Genomic DNA, 26,982 nt, shown 5'->3' with positions numbered 1-26,982 from the left:
AAAAATGCATTTGAGTTAATTTTGTATTCTATGCATTTTGGTTAGTTTTGTAATCTCAAAAACAATAAGTATTTATGTATGTAACTCTCATTGTACACACGTCATTTCTAATTTGTTTTTAGTTATGCGTCGTTAGAGTGTAGACTTATCCGAGCTTCGCGTAAGTAATTAAATCAAAATAATCTGAAACTAAAAGTTATTAGTGCACCAAAACTATGACTAGTTAATGAACTAAGAAAAATCGAGAAAAATTAGTAGACCAAAAAAATTATTTTTCTTTCTAACGAATTTTCACGATTAAGTCGGATTTTGATATTAGATCATCAATCGTACATGAATAAATAAATCTGATCGCGATCTTGAAATGGCTGCAGGGAAAATGGTGACATGATCTGGATGACATTCAAATATTGTGGAAACATGTATTCATGTAAACTATGGAAGAATTAATTGCAAGTAATTAAAAGAAAAGTAGGTCTCTTGTAAGACGGTCTTGGAAATCTTTTTCTCTGAAACGGGTACCCTACCGATATTCACGATAAAAAGTAATACTCTTAGCATAAAAAGTAATACTTTTTCATGAATGACCAAAATAAGAGATCCATCTCACAAAATACGATCCGTGAGACCGTCTCAAACAAGTTTTTTTGCCTTAAAAGAAAACCTACCTGCATCAAGTTCCATTTTGAGGCCAATTAAGTACATGTGGGTTCTAACTACAAAATTCAAAATCAAAGATCCGAGAAGTTTGTGGCCGTAAAACTATCTTCAGCATTATTTGCAATAAATGTTTCCCTCACAGAATTCAAAATTCAGTATGAAAGAATGATTTACAAATAGAGGCAGAATTCCAGCTCCAATGCAAATGTAATCAGGCAATCACTCTATACTTGGGTAAGAATCTTAACCAGTACTTGATGCTAACAGTAAGTGATCCTCTATCTTACAAGCAAGCATCTCCAAAGAATATCAGCTACCTTGAACTTCGACCTCGGCGCTTGTATGCGGTTGATGCAAAGTAAGCAAGCAAGTTCACAAACTATCTGCAATTTGATTCCACCAAAACTATAAATAGATTAAGCATTTTCTATAAAAAAAAAAATTCCAAGAGAGGGAAATAAGTTTTCGCTCGTCAAGCAAATACCATGCTCTTTGAGATTTACCAGGGAATCAGTCACAGTTGACAACCGTGACAAAGATCAGGAGAACAGCTTTCTTTCAGGGAAAAAATCAGCGGTTGGATGATTATCTCCCCATGTTATTTTGATCTCGATCTCTTCATTTCCCAACGCCTGTTGCTCTTCATGTATCGCCCTTGCAGAATTGACGAGACTTATTTCGCAGTCATGCAGTTCAATGATCTCCAGAGTCGATATATATCCAATACCTTCAGGAATTTCCCTCAGGCGTTGGCATTCCCTAAGGACAAGGCGACGGAGATTTGGAAAATGGGAGCTTTCAGCATCCCAGTTTACAGGATCTGAATTCTCCATCAACAAAACCTTTAGTTGAGGAAAGCCATCTTCAACAGGATTCCACGAAAATCCTTCAAATGCAAAATGCCTGAGTTTGAGTACCTCGAGGTTTGGTAACATACCAAGTGTAGCCATATCAACCCAGGGAAAATAGCTGCCACTTAGGGTCAACTTTTTCAGATTTTCAGGGAATGTTTTCCATTGAGGAAGCCTATGCTTTCTTGGTCTGTAGAGGAAAGAACACTTCAACGTCTCGAGTTCCTTCAGGCAGACAAGATTGCTCAAGCATTCTGAGTGCCACTCTGCTTCAGAGTCACTTTCAGTTCCAAATATTTCCAATTTTCTTAGATGCATAACGCGGGCAAAAATTTCTTTAGAGCAACTGAGAGTTCCTATTATTGTAGAGAGAGTTTGCAGGTTCTTCAAAACCAATAGACTGTTATCTTCAGTGTTTCTGCTACAGGGGAGTGGGAAGTAGCAACCTCTTCTCAAATGTACATGCCTCAGCTCCCGCATCTTCCAAATTTCCCAAGGCAGATATTGGCCTTCCCATATGTGATCAATAATCAAAGTTTGTAGGTTCTTCAGTTTACATATCGATCCAGGAAGCTCACAATTCACCGCAAGTGCCAAGTATCTTAAATTAACCAAGTCTACTATCTCAATGGGAAAATGGTTAGACCGCAGAAGCATAATATCCAACACCCTAAGCAATTTAAAATCCATTTGATCCATGAACTCTGATAAAAAGAAGTCCGGTAGAATTTTGTTCATGTCAAAGCACAAAAAAGAACGAGTGAGCGGCATAGGATTCACTGAATAGGAATAATGGAGGATACTCGCATGGAGGCTAACACGTCTCTGATAAACTGGTTGCATTGGATAAATTGATGCAAACCGCTTTATCACATTTAGGAAATTTTCTTTCTTGGATTCTTTCTCGCACAAGTCACGCAACAGATCATGAATGTAACAACTTTTGATTGTGCCGTTTGACCTCCTTTTTCCCACAAGAATTAGATTTCTACTAACTAGATCCTCCAAATATTTCTCTGCTACATCTTCGAAACTTTTGCCTGCTACTGGATTGATAAACCCTTCAGCCACCCACAACCATAACAACCTCGATGCTGGTATGTCATAGTCTCTTGGGAAAGATCCCATATAAAGAAAGCAAGCTTTCAAGAATCCAGGCAAGCAATTGTAACTTAAAGCAAGTATGTCTAGGTGTCGCTCTGGGTCTTCAGAGACAAGTGCATCAACACTCTCAGCTATTTTCTTCCAAACCTCCAAATTCATTCCCATTTTATTTAAAATACCTGCAACTACAACAACAGCTAGTGGCAGCCCTTGACATCTTTTTGCGATATGTTTCCCCGTTTCTACTAATTCTGGAGGGAAACTTTCTGTGGCAGGCAACTTACTCTTCAAAAGGTCCCAACTTTCAGAAGCTCTCAGGAAATGCATGCAATGAGGAGAACAATTAGGGCAAACACAATCTGCTACATCATACAGACGACTAGTTAACATGATTCGACTACCATTCACATCATCTGGGAAGAACATTTTTAGGTTATTCCAGGCTTTGGTGTCCCACATATCATCCAAAACAACAAGATACCTCATACCTTTCAAATTCTGGTATAATTGCTCACCTAATTCTTCGTTTGTCTTTTCACGTATCTCATCAGTTATAGTGGTAAGGCATCCTAAAATGCTCAACAATATTGTTCTCACTTGATATATCACAGATACCGTAAGCCCTTGTGTTATAGTGACCCACGCACGAACATAAAAATGATAGACAATATATGGATCATCGTAAATTCTCTTAGCCAGAGTTGTCTTACCAATGCCGCCCATACCGACAATGGGAATAACTTGAAGATGTAAACTTGGTTCCGCAAGTCGAAGAACTAGCATTTCAATGTCAGTATCTATGCCCACCAGTTTCTCCTCCAAATCTGGTGAGCTTAGTGACAAATCTTGCACAGGAGGATTTTTTGCAGCCAGAACTTCTCTGCCGGGTACTTTGCTTTCATAGATCTTCAGAACTTTCAACTTAATAGACTTAATCTCTTCTATTATCTGTGTAAAGCTTTGATGGGCAAGCAGAGAAATCTGTTTCCAACCTACTCTCCATCGTGATCCACATTCGGCTGAACGGTTGATAAATACATACGAATCTATAAAATCTGCCGCTTTATGAACCCCATCTCTCGTCAGCATCTCCAGTTCTTTCAACAATTCATGATCGTACCCTTTCTCTTCCGAATCGCGGAGGAACGACAGCAAAGAACTGGCATCTTCGTGCAGAGTTTCAATATGCTGTTTTCTAAGATGCACCGAAAGTGGATTATCACGCAAAATCTCTTCTAGATTCTGAATCAATATAACAAGAGCAGCATATGCCATCTTTTTCCGTCCACCATCAAATCCTTTCAGAGTTGGTGAAGACTCTTTGAGATTTTTACCATTACAAGCATTTCTGGATAACGTTGACCGTCTAAAGGTCAGCCTTTTCTGAAATAAAACATCTGATTTACGGAGACAACACGTCTGAATATTTGGTGTCTTTTTTTTTCAAAAAAATATAGATAAATATTCACGATATACAAATCATATAAATTTTTTTTTATATTTGATAATTTTTGTGTATAAATATATATTATTTTATTAAAATATGATATTTATAGATATATTAAATTAACTGAGATAGTTTGAATTTTTAAATAAATTAAATATGAATTGGGGACAAAATCAAAAAAAATAAAGAGATGTACAAAAATTATTAACAAACCCACACCAGAAAAATTAGCTAACAAATATCTTGAAAGGTAAATTATAAAAAAAAAAAAAAAAAAAACTTGAGTGTTACATTGATATGTCAAAATTAGTTAGTACTACCCACCGAGTCACATATGTTGCGTGTGTCATGAATATATGAGGCTAATATATTAAACATTCATAATATTACAACACCATGACACATAAACATTTTGTAATTGAATAATGAAAGACAATAGATTCCAAAGCTTAATTAAATATATCAAACTCAATTTGTTACCTTACATGTTATAGTTTTGATAATAAAAAAATCATTGTTGTTTTTATATGCAGCAAAGATTCAAATATCTCATAATAATAAAGATGCAAATGTACTAGATAAAAGTTCAGATTTTGAGTTCGGAACTGTTCTAGATCTTGAAACATTAAAATTTACCAACCAAAATGTAAATTTGTCTTAAAGATTGTAATAAAACAATGTCTTAGAAGCTTTAAATTAATAATGATTTAGTGACTCTGTTGAGAATATGTGAGAGATTAGATCATAAGACTTTGAAACTCGTAATAAATACATTATCACCTGCAAGATCAAAACGAACAAACGAATTTGATATTATCACTAACATAAAGCAACATAATAAATCATATGCCATAAACTTATTGTAACTATTTGTACATGATGTCAAATAGAGAAAATATAATAATTTTATTGTTTCACCATTTAAATCTTAATTATTATATATGGATGTAGTCTCAAATATTATCTTCCATATCATGTAAAAGAAATGTTTAAAACCCTTCAAGTTCAAACAGTGCAAACGAAATATATATGTGGAGAAGTTTCCATTATCGCTTGTGTTGTTGTAATCGTAGCCAAATTATTGTTGATGAGAACTGAAAAATATATAAGAGTGTTATATGCGTGTAGAAGAATAAATAAATAATATTTAGAAATAATATATATATGTGTGTGTGTGTGTGTGTGTGTGTGTGTGTGTGGCATTAGCGCTTCTATTTGTACGTCTTTGGTAGTTTGACCGACGTCGGGCTAGATTTGCTTGTCGTTGATCTTGTGTCATTAATTGTGCTCATCGTCACGTTGTGTTTAATTGACGTTTTTCATTGTCATTGTGATTGGTATGAGTAGTAGCCCGTATAGGAGGAGAAGACATTGAAGCGAAATAGTATTTAAAGCTGTGACAATATTTAGAAGACAACTCTTAAATATTGGTTTCGACGTGTTTAAGTTTCAATAATTCCATTGGCATACGCATTGCGTGTGTCATGAATATATCAGCCCAATATATTAAAAATTCATAATATTACAACACCATGACACCAAAATATATTGTAACATGAATATATTCATGAGATGCAATGGATTCCGAAGCTTAAACAAATCTATCAACCTCAATTTGTTATCTTACATGATATAAGTTTTGATAATAAAAAATAATATAATATTGAAACCATAATATCATCTTCTGTAAAAATATTCTTGTATAATAAATCAATAAAGCCCTAATTCACTCACCCATGCTATAAAATTATTTAGTTCATGAATAAGAAATAGAAATTCGTAAAATAGGCATGCATAAGATATAAAAAAATCCCATGATAATCTTCATCAATATCATGTAAATCCATCGAAGCACCACACCCTTAAGCACACCTAAACTTGCGAAATACAGAAATGAAGAAATGTACACATAATGATTGATTTGTAAAAAAATCCATTTTTTATTAAAACTAACCTTCAAGACAACTTAGTTGAATGAAAAACAACGGATAAAAGAGAATTTTTAAACAAATAGAACAAGTAAATCATATGAATTTCACGACCAACACATCAAGGAACACAAAAGATACAAATTTTTTAACATTTTTTTTTTTTTTTTTTGTTGGGGGTGCTGAGATGAGGAAAAAGTTAAGGCTTAGTTTGACTTAAAGTTAATAGAAAAATGATGGATAAATACAACCAAGAATGATAGGTGATTCCAGAATGTCCCTCCACATTATATAAGATCGAAGTACATTTGTTCGTGGGGATACGAAGTTATCCCTTATAGTTAGATAGATAACTAAAATGACATGTTTTTAAGAACAAAAAACATACACCAATAAGCATAAAATGCATTTGAGCCTCTTGTTTTATTTGAAAGTACCAAATTCCACGAGAAAAAAAATATAAGCATAAAAACTCATGTTATTCTGATTATGTTGCCAAAACCCCCCCTTGTTCTTCAATGATTTTGTTTGCGTAATAATCTTTTGAGTTTATTTATTAAATTTGACCCTTTTAAAATATCTAATGATGCAAACGTACCTTCTTTTATCCAAATTTGAAATTCAATTTCTTCTTTTTAAGTACTTACCAATATATAAGAAAAAATTTGAAAATGATGAGATATGATCTCCTGGAGTTACATGTATATTTATAAAATTTCAATTTTATATTGGATTAATTAGGTGTGAGAGTGAGACAACAGTCGAAAAATGTGTGTAGGCACATCATGGTGAAAGTAATATTCAAATTACATGGCGATAAGAACATAAGACAAACACCTGCGATGTAAATTTGCAACCATACTTCTCACAAAATCCATAATTTCAAGAAAACCAATCCGAGTATACAATCACACATTAAAAGCTTAGGCTTTGAACTGATAATGCAATCGAAGAGATGAGTAATTTACGTCGAATAGATTCAACACAGAATAATAGAAACTCATTGCCATGTATTTTTGAGAGAGAAGATTTGAAAGAGGGAAGCGAAATTTGCGAAGTTAAACCAACAACTATAGAGATTGAGAGGAAAGAAATAGGCCTTTTGTGAAATATATCTTAGAGAAGTTTTGGAATAAAGAAGAGATAATCGTGCAGATTAGGGGAATAACGGTTTTCTTGGAGAGGTGGTGTTATTTTGAGAGAAGAAAAGATTAAGCAAAAGGGCAAAAAGATCAGAAAAACTTGATGTATGCACATTGCGGTTTTTATAAACATCTGAACTTTAATAAAATAGTAGAGAATAATAGAGATGAGATATTAAATTTAATAGTATAAATAAAAATAATATTATAACTATAAAATTAACCAAGGCTCAAACTGTTTTCACTCACAGGTGTCAAATATGAATTTTAAAAAATTAATATGTATTAAAATTAAAATAAACATATATTTAGCAAAATAGAGGGTATTTTAAAAGAAAAAAGAGTCTGGCTCGAACGTGCACGATATAAAAGAACGACTTTGACCTCATATCATCCAAAATCGTTGTCATGGATTCAAACTAAAGTCTCAAGTTCACACTAACACACTAAGTAGGCGAACAAACACGAAACCGAACCCCTCTTTACTGGTACTAGAGATGGATCCTGCCATAACTTTGTAGAAAAAAGTTAAATTTTGAATTGTTTCTGTATGAAGTCGAGGCGCTGTAGCTTTTGATTCGATCTTTAAAAAAAATTTGATTGTTTGCATACAGGGGATTTGATTTTTATCCCAATTTACGAGTCTTTTTTTTCAAGGGACTCGAAAAATTCGGATCTTTACCCGCGATTACCTGTTTCCGTTTCTATTCGCTACGAGATTGGGATTACGATATTTTTTTTCCATGTATGTGTACGTGTGATGGGAGTTCATTGATTGTCTTCATTTTGTCTAGCGGATTCGCTTGGGCCATGATTTATGCGTGTGCATATGCTAATACTGATGCTTTTTAACTTTGATGAATCGAAACAATGAGAAATACAGTTAACAGCCATTATAGTTACATACTCGATTTGATCAGAGAACTTTTGCAATGCGCTTTCTGAATTTAGTCAGCAATTTGTGTTTAACTCCTCTTCTTTGTTATTATGAAGCCATATTTAAGTGGTAGTTGATTACAATGGATATAAGTAACTAGTAATACGCTACAAAAAGGACTTTCTTTGTCACAATGTTTCTTTCCTTTTCTCAAAATTTGTCTCGTTACATGAAGTGGTTTTTTAATGGCTGATTACAGGGTTCTAATTCTTTGTGGTTTTCTTTACATTCGTTTTCTCTGTGCCTATCTTTATGCCAGGGAATTTGATTTATTCAGCTGTGGTTCCTGTTTTGATCTCTTACCCTGTATAATGCAATGTGATAATTTCTTGATGATCGTGTGTCCATGTAAATGAGCTAAGAACTAAAATCGTTGAAATTTTCATTTCGATATAGTTAAAGTTGTTTCACTTGTTTTTTTGTCCCCAATTTTTCAACTGTTGAGCTACTTATAGCATGTTCTATAGTAATTGGGTGATTTATTTGTTTATTCATGCTTATTTTAAAGTTACTTGGTTGAGCACCCATCATCAAGGAAAAAATCAGTTTTTTGTTTTGGGTTCACCTCTTATGGCTTTCTTTTGGTACTTGGCTTTTTGATGTAGGGGATTGTTCTTTTTTCCAAAGCCTGACACCGTTTTCAGCTTACAGAGACACTCCAAATGAATGGTTATAGCTCGTTGGAGCTTATCCTCAAGGATATTCTTCTTGCTATTAATCCCTCGAGAGAGGATTGGTCAGTGAGATTTCATACAATCAAAGAGCTTCAAGCTGTTGTTGAATCCATTGAAAATCTAAGAGGTATTTGGTGCTTTGTTTTGTGTTACATCTAATTCATTCATGCTATGTCATGGACATTTTTTTATGTTAAATATTTTTTGTGAAATTTAATGAGGAAAATTAAATGCATGAGACTGAAAGGTCTTCTGGGAATGGGATATTGGTGGCATTATTTAGAAGGGGGAATTGAATTATGGCCCATGGCTTCCCACTATCATCATCGTGTTATCTCCATCTATGACAACCAATGCTTAAGTTGGTGCCCTTAGTTATTATTCTAAAATTCAGCTCCATGGGCCATAATAATGTGTTGGAAGCCTTACTTTGAACTATTGGTGTGATTATTATGTCTCACATATTATTGCTGTAGCACATTGGCAAGTGAAATAAAATTTTCATGGAGAGACATCCTTTACTCCTGAAAATGTCTGCATGTTGCCAACTCATTCTCGACCTAAACGAACTCTTCTAGGACAGCTTCGACTCACCATGCATTTGACCCTTTGATAGTCCAGTATGCCCAAAAAGAAATGTTGAGTAGGTGATTCCATAATGCATATGTGAGTCAAGTATTCCAAAATTTTTCGCACTTTCATATTTAATCTTAAAGAACACATGTAGATTGCAAAAATTACTTTAGGTGATTATCATACAATGAAGTATGTGGACCATTTTCAAAAGCCACATCCAATCAGTTTTCCAAGGTTCTCGAAGTTCATTTGAAACTCTCTATTATCGTGTCTTAGAAAGTATCACGTGATGGTGGAAGTCCAATTCATTTTACTTACTTTTTTTTGCTTATCTAGGAGATTATGATGATATCTCTCTAACCTTTTGTTTTTGTTTTTTTTTTCAATTTCTAATCAAAGAAATGTCGGTTTAAATTGGTGCCATTGGCTGTACAATCTAAGAATGCCACTCGAAACATCGGAAACCAGAAGATTATCCTGAACAATGTTGATCTGTTGTATGCGAGAGCTTAATTCATGTGTTTAGCATTATAGCGTCCTGCCTTAAAGTTTCTCATTTAGGGAATTATGATCTCAATTATTTATTGTAGAACTTAGTCTTTCTTGCTCTTTTTTATTGTATGTACTTCTTGAAGAATAATTTCTATATGGGTGATTTTTCTTTTCTGCTTACAACATGTGATATTGAGTAAACAGGCGCTTCTGTGGAACCATTTGGATCTTTTACATCCAATTTGTTTACTAGATGGGGAGATTTGGATATATCTATAGAGTTGCAAAATGGTTCACATATCGCATCTCTTGGGAAAAAGCACAAGATAAATTTACTGAGAGACGTACTGAGAGCATTGAGAAATAAACGTAAGCCACTACTAATAAAAATGCTAGCATTCAGTGTCCTCGAAGTTTACTGTTTTTATTTTATTGTTAGTTATATTTTTGGGTATTCTCAGTGTATGGACACTTTAGTTACAATTTTTTCGTGTTCTTAGTTATGTTATTATCGTTCAGCTATTTGCTCTACTTATTTGTTTCTTTCATGATTCATCTTTGCTAGTTACAAACACGAGGCAACTGGTAGGCTTACATTTCTTCTTTGTTTCGGAATTAGTTTCTCTCATGACTTGGAAATTAAAATGAGACGATGCTACTTCGTTTATGCTTACAGAACCTAAATTTGGGTTATGCACCATGGAATAAAAAAAAATTGTGTTGCAATTATTTCTCCATGTTATTATGTTACAACAAAAACAACAACAAATCTTTATTCCTAAGTGAGGTCAGATATATGGATTGTTCTACTTCATTGTGCTATATTCTCTACTATATCCTCGTTAACATTTTTAAATGAATTTTATCATGTTTTATCGTTGTTAACCAAGTCTTTTTTTTGTCTATCCACCTATGTTGTTGTGCTCTATCTTTGTCATGCCATTATGTTAGTGACATCTTAAATATATTTGGTTATATATATAGGAGCTAGAAATAGGTTTCTTGTGGGTGACACAAAATCACTGCTACCTCTTACATATAATGCAAAATGATGTCAAGATAGTCGTAACTGCTTCCTTATCTCTAATCCATCAATTTAATGTCTTTTCAGATGGATGGGGTAGAATTCAGTTCATCTCCAACGCAAGGGTACCCATTCTAAAGCTCGTGAGTGGCTATGGCATCTCGTGCGACATCTCAATTAGCAATTTATGTGGTCAAATGAAGTCCAAACTGTTGTTTTGGATCAATGAGATTGATGATCGCTTTCGTGATTTGGTTTTACTGGCAAGTTTTTCTAACGTTGTGATGAATGTGACCATACTCATGTTTAGAATTTAAACTAATTTTTTTTGCAGGTTAAGGAATGGGCAAAAGCTCACAATATCAATGACCCAAAATCTGGAACTTTGAATTCGTACTCTCTCAGTCTGCTTGTGGTTTATCATCTGCAGGTAGCTTTCCCAATTTTCTTTTTCATCAGAAATTATGAAAAGGAATTTCTTCGAGGGGTTTTGGGGTGATACTAATGCAATTTATCGCAGTCCTAGAGGCTGATAACATCACCTTGTCATGTGACCGTAAAAAAAAGGAAAAGAAAAGGGGGAGGGGAAAGGAAACATATGAGAACAAATGGAAAAAAATGTAACTACTGATTCAAATTATTGATCAACCTAGAAAAAATGCGATAAAGTGAAACAAAAAACTTGAATAACTTGGAAGGATGGAATTTTTACTGAAACTTATTGGGTGTTAGTATACTCACTCAAATTTTAAATGCAAGTCATATGCCTTCAAAAGTACAAATGCAAGTGTATTCCACAAAGGCGTGCTAAATGCAAATGGATTCTCCTTTTAATGGTTACATTATGTAAGGGCCTCACCCCATTATTCGTGTAAAAACTTATATGTATGTGGAAGATGTTTAATTGCAAATTTTACTGTCTATGATATTGTTTTCTTATCTGGATCATACTCATATTATCTTGCAGACTTTGGAACCTGCAATATTACCTCCTCTTAGAGAAATATATCCAGGAAATATGATCGAAGACCTTACAGGTATCTAATGAGCTTCTGTCATCATTTTTTCAGAATCATGTGTATATTCATATTTCCCAATTGATATCCCCGTGCATGCAGTTGGGTAGCCTAAATCCTTTTTTTTCCATTTAATCCGTTGAAAACAGTTTTATATTTTATGTTTGATTGAGGAGAACGATCATATCTCAGGTGTGATTCCAGAGTAAATATGTATTAATCAAAGCTGTTGGTGCATGCTCAATTTGAGTTAATTAACTGGTTTCTCTGACATGATCTTGATTCGTGTTTTTCACGCATCTTCTGAAGGAGTGAGGGCTGCTGCTGTAAAACACATTGAAGATATTTGTGCTGTAAACATAAACAGGCTCAAGTCCAATAGGTCGAGATTGATCAATCGAAGTTCTTTGGCTGAACTCTTCATTTCTTTCCTTGCAAAGGTATTTTTAATACCCAAAATTAGCATAGCAACATCGTCGCTCATATTTGAAACTTCATATTCATGTTCCAAAAAATCGTCAAGATTAGAATTAAAGTTACTTAATACGGAATAGAGAACATAATAGAGCACAGCTCTTCCAATGAGATTGACGTAGATTTTACCTCATTGCACTTTCAGTTTGCTGACATTTGCTCAAGGGCTTCTGAGCAAGGTATTAGCCCATTTTCTGGACGACGGCAGGATATTTACAGCAACATGAGATGGTTACCATATACCCATGAACTATTTGTAATCTCTCTCTCCATCTCTCTCTTAAGTGTTTGTGGGTGACACTAGTAGAATTTTTCGTTTTTGATCCCTTTGAGCGGTCAACAATTGTTCTTGCTAATGATGGATAGGTTGAAGACCCCTTTGAGCAGCCAGCAAATACAGCTAGGACAGTTAGCAGCGACCAAATGAAAATTATTGTTGAAGCAATCCAGGCAACTCGGAGCGTTATCATTTCGCCTCGTCAAAAAAATCAAAAGTCTGTTGTTTCATTTCTGGTCAGGTCGCATATATCACATTTAGTAGCTAGAAAACCCCCATTGCGAATTCTGTAACCATGCAATCTGTGGCAAGATCTGTAACCAGGCAGCAGAAATGGCCCTAGTACTCATTTACAAGATCAGAGGAAACAAATGATGTTACATGTAGGGAAGCAGTTTCAGAAGCTGAGAATTGAGGAACAACAAAATCGGGCTACTAATTGGCAGGCATCTTCAAGTGAAAGGCAGCAAATTTGAAGGCCAAGATCCCACGAGTATTATTGGTCAACTTCATTTTGATGGCTAGGAACTTGAATATTTTGCAGGTGACTTGCAGAAAACCAATACCTCATGTCAACAATATAAGTGGCAAATTACCCCATCACGTGTTATTTAAAATCCAAAAGTAGCCCCAATATGTCTGCACTCAACGTCAATATTCTATTCAAGAGTGTCCCTTTACGAATGGTGATCACATTTGATAAAGAAAATGATTTAATGGAGGTTGGGATCTGAATTCATTGTTTTTATGAACACGGGTTTATGTAGTTTTCTTAGCCCTTTTGACGTTTACCTAGTTTTGTTTCCCCTTATGACATACTGTGTTTGAAGTAGACTTTGTGTTTAAAGACGAACCGAAGCCATGGGGAAACAGTATTTTTGGAACCGAATTGGGCAGTGACTGGACCGGTTGGCCTGGGAACCATTGACCTGATCGGTCCAAATATGTGCTAAAACTCATAAAAACGATCGAACAGTTTAAAACCACAGGGAACCGGATCGGGGTCGTAATTTGTATTTTGAAATTTGAAATACGATCTTTATTTGGATAATTATTGTATTTTTCAGTTTACAAATTTAGTAAAAACTGTAAAGTAATAAATAATAGTATACTACTATTTTATTTACTTTATAAAATGAATATAATATTGATTTTTATTAATCTGGTTCGACCGTCGAGAGGAATTGGTTGAACAGTTATTGATTACCGGTCCGATTACTGAAACATTGGAGAAACAAATGTCTCAGAAGAAACAAGTCTATTTTTCAGGGAGCGGGCTAATTTTATAAATTATGCACAAGATTATTTTCTTTACTTTACTTTAATCTGAGGCGTTTGTCACAAGTCAAGATCCTATAACTAGCATGAGGTCCCTCGGACGTATCCCTCAACGATACATGCCAGCCAAGGGCCGTACCAATCTCTTTAAGTTCATCCATTACGGAAAGAGAATCACGGATGTACACATGTCCACCAGGCCTCAACATTCGATCCATTTCAAGCATGATGGTAGAGATGTTGCATCTGAGATAGAGAAATCAACAAATATCTCCTAATTTCAGTAAAATAAACAAGGATATAAATGCTGTTCACGATTTATGTGACGGTGACAACTAACATCAAGAATTTCCACGAAATAATCCACTGCCAAAGAACTCTATGACTATTCAACTCAGAGCCTGATCGAGATTATAAAAATCGTAGGATTTCAGCCAGAACAGATTGTAGAGTCCGGAAAGAAAGAAGTCACATAGAGCAAATAGAGTGGACATAAAACTCACCTGTTCCTTTCAACAGAAAAAAGTCCTGCAGCGTGAATTAAATCATAGGTTCTCGGGTATGTGTCAAATGGCTCACACCTGAAACGTTGCAGACATTTTCATAATGCAATAACTGGCGTTTGCGCTATTTTAAAAGTCCTTTTTGACGATACTTCAATAAATTTAAGCTTTGTAAAAAAATATATGGGGGAGGGGGGCGGTCTTTGTGACTAACGTACATAGGGGACACATAATTAAAGAGGAGAATCATAAACAAACATTTACCAGTCGTGCATGACGCCAATGAGACCACGGTCATATATGACTGGCAACGTATTGGGTTCACTTATAGGAACAATGTTGAGCACCCAGCAATCCAAATTGTTTTCGATCAGAGCTGCCGCAAAACTGCCAGCCAAGAAACTAAGCATCAATTTCAAAACCCCGGGAGGCCAACTGATGACAATATTATGAGGGAGTGTGCTGAATGTGAATGAATAAAATGAAGAGAACGAGTTACCCTCCAAAGCCCGCCCTCATGTCCAACACGTTTCTAAGTTTGAACTTTTTCCAATGTAAAACACGTACATATCCTTCAATTATCTCTTTCCAGTATCTTGATTCTGCCCTGTAAAGCTCTTTCCTTGATAAATAAGCATCAAATTGTATGCTCTGAAGCCTATCTGGAGGATTCTGCAGGCGTTCCGGCCAAGTAGCAACGTTAGAACCATATCCTTCCTCGGGTAGGCGAGCTATACACGCCTTTAAATTAACATACCTGAAATATTTTGAAATGGGAAAAATTATATCAAGAGAATTTTGTTTAACTGATTAACTTAATAATATTCAGATGAACACAGTATAAAATAAAAAATATATATAGCTGTGACGTCTAACAAATTTTATACGGCCGTGCATCATTTTTTTTATATTTAGTCTCACTCATTCTGAAAAAGACAAACATTCTTTTCATTGGACATTCACTGCACAATGAAAATTTTCTAGAATTTTATTTGTCGCTCAAAAGTCATGCAGATGCATGTGAAACTTTGCTATCAGAAAATAAATCTTTACATGATTATGATCATGGGATTATCAGAAGCATGCTCAGATAGGTCATTATAACCTATTTGCTCAAAAGGCATAGGATGAATCTCCAGCTGAGCCCCACGACAATAAAACATTAAACTAAAACTACTTCCTGCAACCTTGACGGATCTCTAGAGAGGTACATATCATAAAACAAAGGTTATCTTATCGACAAGTTAAAGTCTAGAAGATGAACCTTGATTATCACGACAGAGAATGCTAAATCAAATACAAGGAAATATACCAAACATTGTCTGGGTCATCATTAGGTTCACAGAGTGGTGGTTGCATTCCTTCCTCCCGGCTCATATAGCAGCTATTATTGAATGGCTTCTGCCATAATGCAATGTAACCTTCCCTCTTTACAAGGTTCCAACAGAGACGTCTGGTAAGGTTAATCAAATCTGGAAATAATAAATAAAACTGGGTTAACAAAAGACTGCCAGTTGCTAATTATTTTGGAGGCTGGCAGCTAAACCTGCTTTTGCAAATGCAATTCAAATTCTAAGTTTCACTGTCAAACAGTAATGATGTAAAAAATTCAAAATTTTTTTTGAGGTGTATAAATGCAATATCACATCAAGTTAAAAGCAGGAAAAACAAGGCCAGACATGGAAAGATTTGGAAACATTTTCTTTTCTGACCACAGAAGTCCAGAGCAATTGGGATTTTGCTGGAAAAATAGCGAACATGTAATTTGGCTACCGGTCTGGGGTTAATGCCAAATTTTTAAGCAATTTACCTTTCCATTGTTCTTCAAGGACTTCTTCATCCTTATAAACAGGTTGTGCTGCCCAAACAAAATATCCTCCTCCTCGAAGCATCCTGTTTACCTCAAGCAGCAATATCCCATCTATGAAACACCAGGTGAACCATAAGCACCAACACCAGTCCAATACTGATTATGATAATCTCTCGAAGATCTTTCAGGAATGACCATAAAAATGGGAGCATATTTTGCATTTTGAACGGAACTTCTAATCACAGAATTCCTCACATTATACAACCACAGATAATCAATAAAGACAAATCATTTCTATGATTCGATGTCCAAAAGCACAGAACTGATTCATATATCTTATCATTACAGTGAACATATAGGCAATTTAATTTTCACATTTTATCAACTTGCTAAAAATCACAATGGCTGAAGGAGTATTTAATAATGATAATCATACCATCTCGAGTCCAGTTGATTCTACACCTTGAACAATGAATCAAGTCAAATGCCTGACTTGGATACAGTAATCGTCTAGTTGCAAATGCAACCACCATTGCAGGCACGCCACGTTCAAGTGCAAATTGAATCTGGCTCTCATGAACATCTTTTGGAGCTATAGAAAGCGTGATGACATTCCGTGACATCAGATAAGAGCCAAAACTTGCAATACCACAACCGACATCCAAAACAACTCGAGTGTGTCGACCAAATGCAATTTCAGGGAGCATCTAAATAATACGAGCACAAAAAAGAGTTTCAAACATAATTTTGATTCTGTCTAGGCCATAGCCTGTTTCTTAGATTTTGACATTGGTGGCCAGAAAATTTATAACAACTAAACACCTTTTGAATCTGATCCGGGTACTGATCAGCTCCATTAATGAATTGAGTGCCACCTCCAGGAAACTTGAACTTCTTCTTGTCAACTACAATCCAATTCTGACCTCCTTTGTCCTCGGTTAATAGCGCATGAGGAACATTGCTAAACCAAACCTGTATATAATAATCACTTGTAGAAGACTTCCATAAACTTTAAATAATTATTACTCTCATTTACACTTGGAAAGAATCCTAACAGCTCTCAAAATCATCACATGAATCTGAATCACACGTTATATCTAAATTTGCTTTTAGGCTTGATAGTATCAATCTAAGTATCATCTCATATAAGAGAAAAAGGAGATAATTTAACCGAACATTCGAGGAGACTGACTATTTTACCTTCTGATAAAGGACCCAAATTTAACATAAATCCAATATTAAAGAACGTAAAACCTTGTCCTTCAACACAAATAGCAAAAAGAAAAAAAAATCCGAAAAAATATTAGTTTCTTCTACAAGCAAAGACAAAAAATCACCTCATCTCTACTTCTGGGCCAGGGAATCGGATTTTTGTACCCCTTAGGAGCGGGAATCAAACAATTCAAACCCTCTCCCTTTTCCGGGCAATGCCGCTCAAACTTCTCCCCTCTTCCCGTCGAGCTCAACTTCCCAATTGCTTTCTCATTGTCCAAACAGGGTATATAGTCACTCATACTCTCTGCACACACCGGAAACTTCTTAATCCGAACCCTAATTCCTCCTCCGCGTTCCAAACCAGGAGTCTCATTCGCCCTCGTCCAATTCTCCAACACTTCAGGATCATACTCCCCCACCTCAAAATCATCCGTCATCCTACCGTTCTCATCCACCACCCCCATCCTCAGCAAAGACGGAGGTGCAGGCACCTTCAGCTGCGGCGGACGATGAGGAGGCGGTGAAACATCATTTTCCTTCATTCCTGACGCATGGGGCGTCACTGTCTCATTTAAATTCAATGACAGATCAAAGGTTTTGTTGGAATTGGGAGAAAGGGCAATCGAAGATGAAGTCGGAGGCATTTCACGGTTACCCTGCAAGGTGGAGAAGGAAATCTGCTGCGAAAGGGATACATCAGAGAAGCGTTTGCCCAAGTAGAAGAAAACAACGGAGACAATAAGGAAAGCAGATATCTTGATCAGAGCCGATGATCCTCCGCCATTCTTCATCTTCAAAACTGTAGTGATTCAATGGAATCTTGCGAAGAAGAAGACCATGGTGTAGTGTAGATTGATTGAAGTAGAAGTAAGCTAAACGTTGGTTCTCCGGGGTTCTGTAATCGAAACCACTTTCTACGATCATCTAGTTGCCTCCATGAATTACTCCACAATTAATTCAAATATTATATATATAAAAAAACTAATTTACATTTTTTCAATTTACTAAATTGAAAATATAAATTTTAATCAAAACAAAAAACCAATAATTTATAAGACGAGCTTGTGGTATATAATTTGTCAAATACGATATATTTGACTAATTTAATCTACATACAACTACATAAATCCGAATTGGACAGTAAACATTATCGTTTTGCTCGTCATTTTATCGAGTTGAAAAATTACTAACTCAAAACAAATCTAGCCAATTTTGTGATAGATATAGCGGGACGAGATGGTCAATCTCTATTATAACATGTTAAGATATTGTCAACTCAACCTTGTTTTTTTACAAATCTAATAGAACTCAATAAATATAAACTCGAATTTAATTTAAAAAACCATTTAAAATTTAAAAATGAAAGGAAATAAAGGATAAAACCCTTAATACTAGAACTTTTAAGAAATCATCTATCAAATTTCAGTGTTAGTATCATGTGAACATGAAGCTGAATAATAGAGTCAACACATAGCGTGTTGTAAATATATATTATCTAACAGTTTGTTAACAAAGGAGTATGGAGTAGTACTTACATATGCCTTGTCTGATTCAACAAAGAAATTAAGGAAAATGGGCTGCTTTTGGTCAGCAGGCGATTTCGAGAAGAATAATGCTATAGTTATAATCAATATATCGTTACAGCGATATTTACAATTATTATATCGCGAGATTTTACTGTTATATTATATTACGGTTAATTATGTACATTACTTATGTGAAATATCGAGATTGTCGAAAAATATCAATTTACATGTTTTCAAATCTTAAGCACGCATATCGATATGCAGCATGTGTTTGATCTTTGAAAACATCGTGAGTTAATAAATTGACAAATAACTTGCTCAAACAGCCTCCCCATGCATAAAAAGGCCACTAGATTTGGCACCAAGATCCCAACTTTGCTTCACGAACAGAGAATGGAAATGAGCAGCGTTAAAGATAATATAATTGGGTTTCAAATTGGACAGGCTTTTGGCTGAGTTGGGCTGCCTTCGTTTGGCAACTTAGCCCAAAAACGCGATTTCACAATGGGCCCATTTATGTGGCCTACGAAACAAGAATTTGATTCAAAATCTTGGTTTTGTTTGGGTTTGAGATTGGAATCGAGAGCCACGAGACGAGTCAATTTTCAGCATCCGATGGGCCTACCACGGTGTGGTCCTGGCCTGGGCCCAAATTTATACAATTATACCAACTAGTTAATCAACCAACACTAATGACATGGCCCGGTTGTTAGAAATAATACAACCCACCAGCGCAAATTAAATATCAAAATGGTCTCAATCTGCAAATTTCCGTACTTTGGGGACCCAATTTGTAAATCCAAAGCAACATCAACCTCTGGATCTCCAGAAATTCCCGCCCATCAAATATTATTTTGAGGGCGACAAATGATATTTATCTGAATTTTTTAGAAATTATTATTATTAGTGAAACCTGAGTTTTTTTAAGAAAAATAATGTTAAAATCATATTATGATCTATATACAAGAGAATTATCCAATATATTAAATTTGACCGCCTATAAATTAGAAAAAATTCTCCGATAAATTTTTTTTATAATAAGGTGACTGTTACGGTTTAAAATTTATCCTAACAGTTGCGCTACGTTGGAACGACTCGAGAAAAATCTAGTCATGTATGCTATCAAATTATAAAGATTGCATTTTTATTTATATTATATATATATATATACACACACACTATTACTATACACATGAAGGTACGAAATTAAACAAACGATTTTAGCGCCAATGAAAAGTGTGGTCTTACGGATCCGTACCCGGAGCGCCACTTGAATATGAGTGGTTTGGAAATGGGTTCGACTTCAGTGATTGTGGGTTTAATTTACTTACCACCATTAATTTTAATTTAATTTGGGCTTTAGATATTTTAATGGGCCAATAGGCATTTTTTTGGTCAAACCTATTAATAAGATATATTTTTTATTTGATCTGATTTATGAAAATTTATTATTTTTATATCAAAAATATTATTTTGATTTCAAATATATACCGAGCCGACCATCTCACAATTCACATATATAAATATGTGATAATAAAAACACAAAAACAATAATATTTTGTTTTATTAAATGTAAAGGGAGTCAGAAAATGATGAATTTATATTCTAATATATTTATTTTAGTGTCATAAGGTAAATTTTAATTGTTTAAATCGATTTTATAGTTCATAATCATAATTTTTTTATTGTACATAAATGATAGTTATGAATTTCGACCAAAACCATAATGAATTCAAGTGTGTTTGACAGGTCAATGTCAACAACTGAGGGCAAAAAAAAAAAAAAGAAAAAGAAAAGAAGAGTAAATGAATTCAAGCAAAATCTATTATTTTCATTTTGAGACGAAAGATATTAGAGTAAGTTTTTTGTGAGACGATCTCACGAATTTTTATTTTTGAGACGGGTTAACCCTACCGATATTCATAATAAAAAGTAATACATTTAGCATAAAAATTAATATTTTTTCATGGATGACCCAAATAAGAGATTCGATCAACGAAATTGATGCGTGAGACTGTCTCAAGAGTTTTTGTGAAGATATTAATAAAGTGAATATCATTTTTTTAAAATTCAAGATTGAAGTTTTTTTTTTTTTTAAAAAAAAACTAAAACCAAACTTAATTTCATGATAATGACAACATTTGTCGAAGAAAAGCCCTTCACCTACCTAGGAGCCCTAACCCCTTGTCGATCCAGAAGGGCAATTTCGTCTAAAACAGAATGTGGGTCCACACTGGAACACGTGCCAAGGAATAAATGGGCCACGACGGTAAGCCGGAATTCCCTTCACGCCTTCCAGAAGTTCTTGGAATTCCTGGCCAAGAATCGTCGATAGATCTACGGTTCATAATCTGACACGTGTAGCATGCCAAGTGATCATCCGACGTAGCACCTGTTTTTGCCTTGAAATTGATACGGCCTTTTTTGTTGCTTGTCCCACTTTCCAGTTTTGTAACACTAATTCAATATTCGCTTCTAGGAATCGATAGAATAGCAAAATAACGGGAAGGGTGCTGATATTTTGCTCGACTGCTGCCAAAAATTTGGTGGGGAATGAATATACATGGGGAAGGAGTTGAGGAAAGTGTGAGAATGTGGAATGAGAGATTGGTATTCATGTGGGGGTATTTACCGGGAGCGATGCCGCAAAGGTCGCCGCTTCTTTTGCCGGTGCCGGTACGGATGCCTCCCGACGCTGGGAATTATTGGAAGGATGTTTGTGGTGGTGGCTGTGGTTTTGCCATGGCCATTTCAGGTTTCCTTTTTTATAAAATTCTCCTCTCCTTTTTTTTTTTCCATACGTATATAAAAAATCTTTTGGGGGGTTTTTGTTTTTTCTGTTTTTTTCAGATTTTTTCTTAGGGTACTGAATGCATAGTTTATGTGCTTCAGTTTTTGTACAATCCTTTTTCTGTTTTATCAAGATCTTTGTCTTTATATTTTTTAGCGAAACTAACAAGATAGAAATTTGTAGGCATTTTTAGCATAAAGCTTCATTGAAATCTTCAAAATGCAGACCTCAAGGTATACTTGCAGTATCATTTGACTGGGTTTTACAATTAAAGTTCATTTCTAAAGTTTATATTTCATAATTCGAGATTAAAGTCAACGGGACTCTTGTACTAGTAAAGTTTGATACTTGGATGAAAATCTTAGATTTAGCGACCTACTGTTTGCTCAAGATTTTACTGAGTACTGGTTCAATTAATCTTCCTTCTTTATTATTAATTTTCTAACTTGAAATCTATCTACTATTGTTAACGTTTGGAACTGTAATCTTGCAAAATTGATGGACATAGATTCTGGGAAGCTCATTACGTGGGGATCTACAGATGATTTAGGTCAAAGCTACGTGACATCAGGAAAACACGGGGTAGTGCGACATATTGTTTTGAATTTGTTGATTTGCCCTCTTCAGTTTCTTCTTTTATTAATCCGTGTATTCCGTTGATAATTTTTAAGGAAACGCCAGAGCCTTTTCCACTTCCTGCAGAGGCCTCAATAGCTAAAGCTGCTGCTGGATGGGCGCATTGTGTGGCTGTAACAGGTAGTCCTAATCTGATTTTCAGTATCTCTCTTTATCAGGTAATGACCTTATATTAAAGTTTTAAGCAAAGTACGCAGAAGCATATTCTTTAGAATATAGATGTATGAATAAAATTATATCACACAGTATCAACTATGCAACAAGATAAAATAAATATCCATTGGTTGACTTGAAAAGATGTTTGAGTATTACATTGAAATTCATCCTAAATTCACAAACCCTGCATTTTAGGCAGACTTCAAGTGCCTCTTCATTTTCGCCGCTTATCCCATTTTTGGTTGGTATTGGAAATGCAACAACATGATTGTTGATAACATTATAGTGGATTAAAGTAAAATGAATCCCGAGTGACATTTGCATGTGATAGTTTTTCTTGGTTCATATATTTCTGTTGCGTCATAAACCGACTCAGCACAAATGGTCAAAAGCAGAGGGTGCAGAAGTTTACACTTGGGGGTGGAAAGAATGTGTTCCTTCAGGAAAGGTTTTCGGTGACCCTGCAACTGGATCAAACACAGAGAAGGACGACTTTGAGAAACACGGCTTGTTGTTGGCTGAGCAAGGTATTTCCCATCTGGTCTCAGTAGCAGTGCTGTAAAAATCTTGCATTCAAGTTACAAGGACTAAAATGTTGAAGAGTGGCTCCATTACAGTGAGCTCTCGGTCTCAGGGATCAAAATCCAGTGGTGGGACGGCATCTGGTGGAGATATGAAAGGTGGGGATGAAACTACGAAGCGGAGAAGAATGTCTTCGGCTAAACAGGTCGCTGAAAGCTCAACATCTGGTGATGAAACTCTCTCAGCCTTTCCATGCTTGGTGACGCTGAACCAAGGTGTAAGGATAGCTACCGTTGCTGCTGGTGGTCGACATACTTTAGCATTGTCAGGTAAATTGTTGTCCCGTTATTTTACTGCGACATGGTACTCCGGGAATTCAACAACTGGAGAGCTGTTATCTTGTATATTATTCCGAAGTTTCAGATGTAGGACAGGTGTGGGGTTGGGGCTATGGTGGTGAAGGACAGCTGGGATTGGGTTCTCGGATCAGAATGGTGTCCTCTCCTCATCCCGTGCCCTGCATCGATTCATCCTTCCCCAAAGATCATTCCATGGCTCTTTCTTGTGGAAGCGTGGGTTCAGATGGTCAAGGTTTTAGAGTTTCTGGAAGTTATGTAATAGCCATTGCATGTGGAGGTCGACATAGTGCAGTAATTACAGGTAGGGGTTTATCACATTTTCTCTCATTTACAGCCTGCTTTGAACTTTACAATATCATGACTAAGCTAAATGATTTTTTTTTTTATCTTTGTACTCACTATAGTCGATGCAATTAATTTTGCGATATTTTTTTATGATGTATTTTTTTTTTTGAACAGATTCTGGTGCAATATTAACTTTTGGTTGGGGATTGTATGGACAGGTGAGATCCCAGCTTACTTATGATTATCGAATGAGTTTTATTTGGTATTGTTTGTTCACTTCACACTAGATAAAAATAAAAGTGTAATATTATAATGTGTGTATTTCCGAAGGTTTTTTCATAATGGATTAGCTTTTATCTGTGGTCAGTTTTAAGACTCGAAGATTATACATCAGAATCTTTTGCATATCGGCTTATCAATTTCTCTATACAATTTTTAATAATATGTAGTTAAAATATTAACTTTTGTTAGTGACAGTTGTCATTTACAATTTCTGTGAGTTATATAGAAGATAACTGGATGATTTTGACTTCATTTTTATTGTCAATTTGTGAGGATACTTATTCATTTCTATCATATGTTCACTGTTTCCCCTCGTCATTTGACTAAATTCATTTATTGGCAACCTCTTAAACTCTTCATCTGATGTTGATATGATCCGTGAGTGTAGTTCGAACAATATGTTTTCTCAATTTAATTATTAGGTTTGTTCCTTTTGGTCTATTTATCAACTCTCATCTCATTGTTTGGCATGACCGAGTTAGTGCAAATGTCTTCTTATAGAATACTTTTTTTTTCATGATGCAGTGTGGTCAAGGAAGTACAGATGATGAGCTTAGCCCAACTTGTGTATCTTCCTTACTTGGCATCAAGATAGAAGGTGTAGCAGCGGGACTTTGGCATACTGTCTGCATATCTGCTGATGGTGATGTTTATGCTTTTGGGGGGAATCAGTTTGGTCAGTTAGGAACTGGCGCAGATCAAGCTGAGGTATTGTTGCAACTTTCTTTTGATTGTATTGAAAACTTCAAACAGATGCATAACATGCCTTTCAATAAATGTGACTCCGATACTTGATACTGAATCACCATTCATAAAAAGTATCTATTGACTTATGAGTTCAATACAACCAGTTGTTGTCTCATTAGAAATTTTACCACTCAGAAATTAGGAATATTGCTTTTAAAATTACTAAATACGGATTCCCATTTCTCTAAGCTTTTTAATTCTGGTCATGATTTGTTTTTTTAAATTTCTTGACTCACAAGTAATTCAGTATTTCTTTTTGTTGAAATGCCTTCAGATTTTGCCTCGGCTACTGGATGCTCCATCTCTGGAAAATGTGCATGCAAAAACTGTATCTTGCGGAGCTCGTCATTCTGCAATTGTCTCAGGTATGTAAATCATCAAGCAAGTGAAGTTCCTGTAGTAGAAATCTTCATACGGAGCATTTTTTTACTGTTTTCTCTTTCAAGTGAATTATAAAGATCCACAGTGTTCAGTAAATGGTCCATAATGGTGCCACATATGTCAACTGCTGCAAGTTTTATAGAACATACACGATTCATATTTCAAACATAATGTAAATTTTTCCCGCTCGAAGGTAATAATAGTGATGTCAATTACATCCAAAGGAGTTAACTTGATAAGGATTAAAATGAATTCTGATTGTCTTCGTTAACTCACAAGTCTCAATGAAATGAGCATTCAAAGATTTCCCTTCCTTGACTGCCGGAACACATGTAAAAGAAGTACATTAGTGTTAGGTTAAAGGGTTTGGATTAATGAGAAACTGAACTTGTCATTCCATAGGATTCAACTCTGTGTTGAAAACTTAGTAACTTTTCTTGGGATTCGCAGCCCGAACATTTTCATTCTATCGAGAATTTTTTGTTTTGTTTTTCCTTGATCACGGATTCGAAACTTTGGAAATTTTTTTATTAACATCATGAAATAGTTGCCACAGAAGAGAATTCACTGCGTAGCATTCAAATTCTCCCACAAAACAAGCTAGCATGATGGCACTGTGAGTTTGACAAGTGATGCATTTCGATCTCCATTAAGTAAAAAAGATCAAAAGCAGGCCAAAATCTTTGTTAAATAGAATATGTACTTGTACTCGGAACAATACGCAAGCTTCTTCTCTGATTAGCTTCGTTTCTCACTGGTGGTGCCTTTCCGATTCACCATCTGTTTCTATTCACTTTGTGTAGAGAATGGAAAAACATTTTGCTGGGGTTGGAACAAGTATGGTCAGGTACATTCTCCTATTTTTTGCCTAGTATACAAGGATCAGACTATAATAACAACAATTTTCCTAAACATATTCAACATTTGGTGCATTTAATTTCCCATATGCAAAGATTCTATTCAGTTTATCATATCAACAACAAATAGATAATGCAGTTAAATATGCTACACGGATACATTGCAATCCAACTAGTTTTACATGAACCTGCAGCTTGGATTAGGTGATGCGATCGATCGCAATATCCCTTGCCAAGTTTTAATGGAAGGATGCATCTCGAAAACCGTAGCATGTGGCTGGTGGCATACTCTACTGCTCGCTGAATCACCAGATTGAACATTTTCCTCATGGTCCCTACAGTTTTGATAGATTAGAAGTTTCCTCTTCATTGTCATCAACATGTGTCCAAGTTTTATGTATATATGTACGTACGGTAGCATCCATACATGTACTTGTATTCACTTGATGATCATTCCTTTGTGGTTGAGTCCTGTTACATTTCAACAATTCCACTGTGCTGATGCCTGCTATGTTGGCATTGATCAGCCATTCCATGTACATTGTTTAAAAATGGGAATCTATTTAATACTCCGATTATTAACTATTAAATTATAAAGACCCTTTAGAGACCAATAATCAAATCATTTTCCAGCTTGGAACAACTTCAAGTTCGTGGACCAATTTATTATAACCATACATATTTACTAAACATATCATAATTATCATCTGCTCATAACAAATGTCTATTCTAAATACGTGAGTTAATAAAAATTAACCATTGATTTCATGCTAATTTAAAGAAACATATTGAAAACATGCAAAAAAAATATGTTATGATTGTTTTTTTTTAAAAATAATTTTGCCTTACCTTTGAAATATTCTAATTGTCATTGTATTAAAAAGGTATTTATAAAATATGCACACATTTTAAATTTAATTTAAAGATAAAGATATCCTACGTTACAAAAGCTAATTAATTTCCATGAATTAATAGCATTTAAACACACACACACACACACACACATATATATATATATTGACATGTTTTTCA

General features: G+C 35.0%; 4 protein-coding genes across 12 annotated transcripts; 2 read left to right on the top strand and 2 right to left on the bottom strand.

The window, feature by feature from the left end:
• Positions 1-658: 658 nt before the first annotated feature.
• LOC140970507 (putative late blight resistance protein homolog R1A-3) lies at positions 659-4,002 on the bottom strand. Of its 3 annotated transcripts, none has more exons than XM_073432278.1 (3): positions 1,145-4,002; positions 835-1,065; positions 659-795 (listed from the first exon to the last, which is right to left on the bottom strand). In XM_073432278.1, the coding sequence occupies exon 1, from the start codon at positions 3,888-3,890 to the stop codon at positions 1,200-1,202; it is 2,691 nt and encodes an 896-aa protein (XP_073288379.1). In that variant the 5' UTR covers positions 3,891-4,002; the 3' UTR covers positions 659-795; positions 835-1,065; positions 1,145-1,199. The 3 variants fall into 3 exon arrangements, with proteins under 3 accessions (XP_073288379.1, XP_073288378.1, XP_073288377.1); XM_073432277.1 differs by having other exon boundaries at positions 835-1,043; positions 1,189-4,002; XM_073432276.1 differs by having other exon boundaries at positions 835-4,002.
• Positions 4,003-7,883: 3,881 nt separating this feature from the next.
• LOC140970518 (protein HESO1-like) lies at positions 7,884-13,389 on the top strand. 4 transcript variants are annotated; one of them, XM_073432296.1, is made up of 8 exons: positions 7,884-8,870; positions 10,016-10,180; positions 10,923-10,978; positions 11,170-11,265; positions 11,803-11,872; positions 12,161-12,291; positions 12,471-12,581; positions 12,692-13,386. In XM_073432296.1, the coding sequence occupies exons 1-8, from the start codon at positions 8,732-8,734 to the stop codon at positions 12,893-12,895; spliced, it is 972 nt and encodes a 323-aa protein (XP_073288397.1). In that variant the 5' UTR covers positions 7,884-8,731; the 3' UTR covers positions 12,896-13,386. The 4 variants fall into 4 exon arrangements, with proteins under 4 accessions (XP_073288397.1, XP_073288396.1, XP_073288399.1 ...); XM_073432295.1 differs by having other exon boundaries at positions 10,923-11,098; positions 12,692-13,383; XM_073432298.1 differs by lacking the exon at positions 10,016-10,180 and having other exon boundaries at positions 12,692-13,389.
• A 406-nt stretch (positions 13,390-13,795) lies between these two features.
• LOC140970521 (probable methyltransferase PMT11) lies at positions 13,796-18,341 on the bottom strand. The gene is made up of 9 exons (XM_073432301.1): positions 17,531-18,341; positions 17,016-17,165; positions 16,630-16,900; positions 16,194-16,304; positions 15,696-15,855; positions 14,883-15,140; positions 14,648-14,770; positions 14,384-14,461; positions 13,796-14,126 (listed from the first exon to the last, which is right to left on the bottom strand). Exons 1-9 carry the CDS (start codon positions 18,197-18,199, stop codon positions 13,919-13,921), a joined length of 2,028 nt encoding a protein of 675 aa, XP_073288402.1. The 5' UTR covers positions 18,200-18,341; the 3' UTR covers positions 13,796-13,918.
• Positions 18,342-21,362: 3,021 nt separating this feature from the next.
• On the top strand, positions 21,363-26,523 carry LOC140970523 (ultraviolet-B receptor UVR8-like). 4 transcript variants are annotated; one of them, XM_073432304.1, is made up of 11 exons: positions 21,363-21,689; positions 22,234-22,307; positions 22,397-22,481; positions 22,910-23,044; positions 23,135-23,368; positions 23,457-23,699; positions 23,858-23,901; positions 24,491-24,673; positions 24,987-25,077; positions 25,897-25,940; positions 26,145-26,523. In XM_073432304.1, exons 1-11 carry the CDS (start codon positions 21,488-21,490, stop codon positions 26,265-26,267), a joined length of 1,458 nt encoding a protein of 485 aa, XP_073288405.1. In that variant the 5' UTR covers positions 21,363-21,487; the 3' UTR covers positions 26,268-26,523. The 4 variants fall into 4 exon arrangements, with proteins under 4 accessions (XP_073288405.1, XP_073288406.1, XP_073288407.1 ...); XM_073432305.1 differs by having other exon boundaries at positions 21,364-21,689; positions 22,913-23,044; XM_073432306.1 differs by having other exon boundaries at positions 21,364-21,689; positions 23,463-23,699.
• Positions 26,524-26,982: the final 459 nt, after the last annotated feature.

This window comes from Primulina huaijiensis, unplaced genomic scaffold (assembly GCF_012295235.1).
Source record: "Primulina huaijiensis isolate GDHJ02 unplaced genomic scaffold, ASM1229523v2 scaffold6295, whole genome shotgun sequence".
Lineage (NCBI taxonomy): Eukaryota > Viridiplantae > Streptophyta > Magnoliopsida > Lamiales > Gesneriaceae > Primulina > Primulina huaijiensis.
This window is presented reverse-complemented; position numbering and strand designations above follow the sequence as displayed.